The sequence below is a fragment of the Elephantulus edwardii genome, unplaced genomic scaffold, assembly GCF_000299155.1.
Source record: "Elephantulus edwardii isolate Elephantulus edwardi_28Jun2011 unplaced genomic scaffold, EleEdw1.0 scaffold00116, whole genome shotgun sequence".
In the NCBI taxonomy this organism is placed as follows: Eukaryota; Metazoa; Chordata; class Mammalia; order Macroscelidea; family Macroscelididae; genus Elephantulus; species Elephantulus edwardii.
Window position 1 is genome coordinate 11,409,555 of NW_006399866.1, and position 1,414 is coordinate 11,410,968.

At 48.7% G+C, this 1,414-nt stretch overlaps 1 protein-coding gene across 1 annotated transcript; it reads right to left on the reverse strand.

Moving 5' to 3' along the window:
- Positions 1 to 409: 409 nt before the first annotated feature.
- LOC102859854 (olfactory receptor 1K1-like) lies at positions 410 to 1,414 on the reverse strand. The gene has a single exon (XM_006892592.1). The coding sequence runs from the start codon at positions 1,394 to 1,396 to the stop codon at positions 446 to 448; it is 951 nt and encodes a 316-aa protein (XP_006892654.1). The 5' UTR covers positions 1,397 to 1,414; the 3' UTR covers positions 410 to 445.

Genomic DNA, 1,414 nt, shown 5'->3' on the forward strand with positions numbered 1-1,414 from the left:
GGCCTTTTACTCATGACAACCCTATACACAACAGAATGAAATAGTGACCATATCAAGTTATTTTAATCTATATGGTTCTTGCTGGATGATTTTCAGATATTAATAGATCACCAGAACTTTCTCCTTTAGATCCTTCTCATCAGTTGAAGTTGAATTGATTCTGATTCCTGGTGACTCCATGTAGACCCAGTCCACAGGTTTCTAAAGCTGTGATTTTTCAGTAGTAGATTTCCAAGTCTGTCTGTTGAGGCATCTCTGGATATGCTTTAACCATCAACCTTTTGATTAGCAGTCAAATGTCTAACCATTTGCCATAACAAGGGACTCTTCCTTAAGTCCCTAAAAATGGTAAAATAAATACCTGAGATGAATGCTTGGACCAAATGGTCACATTCATTGGTATCAGTTGGGATGATGCAGTTTCATTCCTTGATGGAATCCAGCCTCATGAATGACTCACTGAGATCCTGCGCCCAGTGAAAAGGGCTCTGAGTGCCCCCTGCACATCACGATTCCTGAGACTATAGATGACAGGATTCAGCATTGGAGTGACTACCGTGTACATGACAGTGGCAACACGACCCCGCTCTGCCTCATATCGGGATGTGGGTTGGAAGTAGACGGCAATGACTGTTCCATAGAAGAGACTCACCACAGATAGGTGTGAGCCACAAGTGGACACAGCCCGGAGCCTCCCAGAAGCAGAGGGCAGCCGGATGATAGCAACTGAAATGGCCCCATAGGAAGCAAGAATGAGCAAGAAGGGCATAACCACCACAGCAGCGCCCTCAGTGAAGATGAGCAATTGGATATGGCGGGTGTCAGAGCACGAAAGCCTTAGGAGAGGCTGATGGTCACAGAAGAAGTGGGGCACTTTGTGGGAAGCACAAAAGGACAGGCGGGCCATGAGTAGGATATGTAGGAGTGAGTGGACATGGGACACCAGCCATGCAGTTCCTACCAGGGCTGTGCACACAGTCCGGGACATCCTAGAGGCATAGTGAAGGGGGTGTCGAATGGCCACATAGCGGTCATAGGCCATGGCAGCAAGAAGGCAGCTATCAGTGACGCCCAGGGCAAAGAAGAAGTACATTTGGGTCAAGCAGCCAGCCAGGGAGATGGAGCGGTCATTGACCAACAAGTTGGCCAACATCTTTGGCACAGTGACAGAGGTAAAACAGAGGTCAGCAAAGGACAGATGGGCCAGCAGGAAGTACATTGGTGCATGGAGGGTCGGACTGGCTCGGATGGCAGCCACAATGAGTCCATTTCCCAGAATGCCTGCCACATACAAGACCAAAAACAGCACAAAGAGAGGCCGCCGCTGTCCAGGACTTGTTGTTAGTCCCAATAGGATGAATGGAGTGCCCTCTGAAGAGTCATTGGCAGCATCCATGGCCAGGTAGTTCTTTGC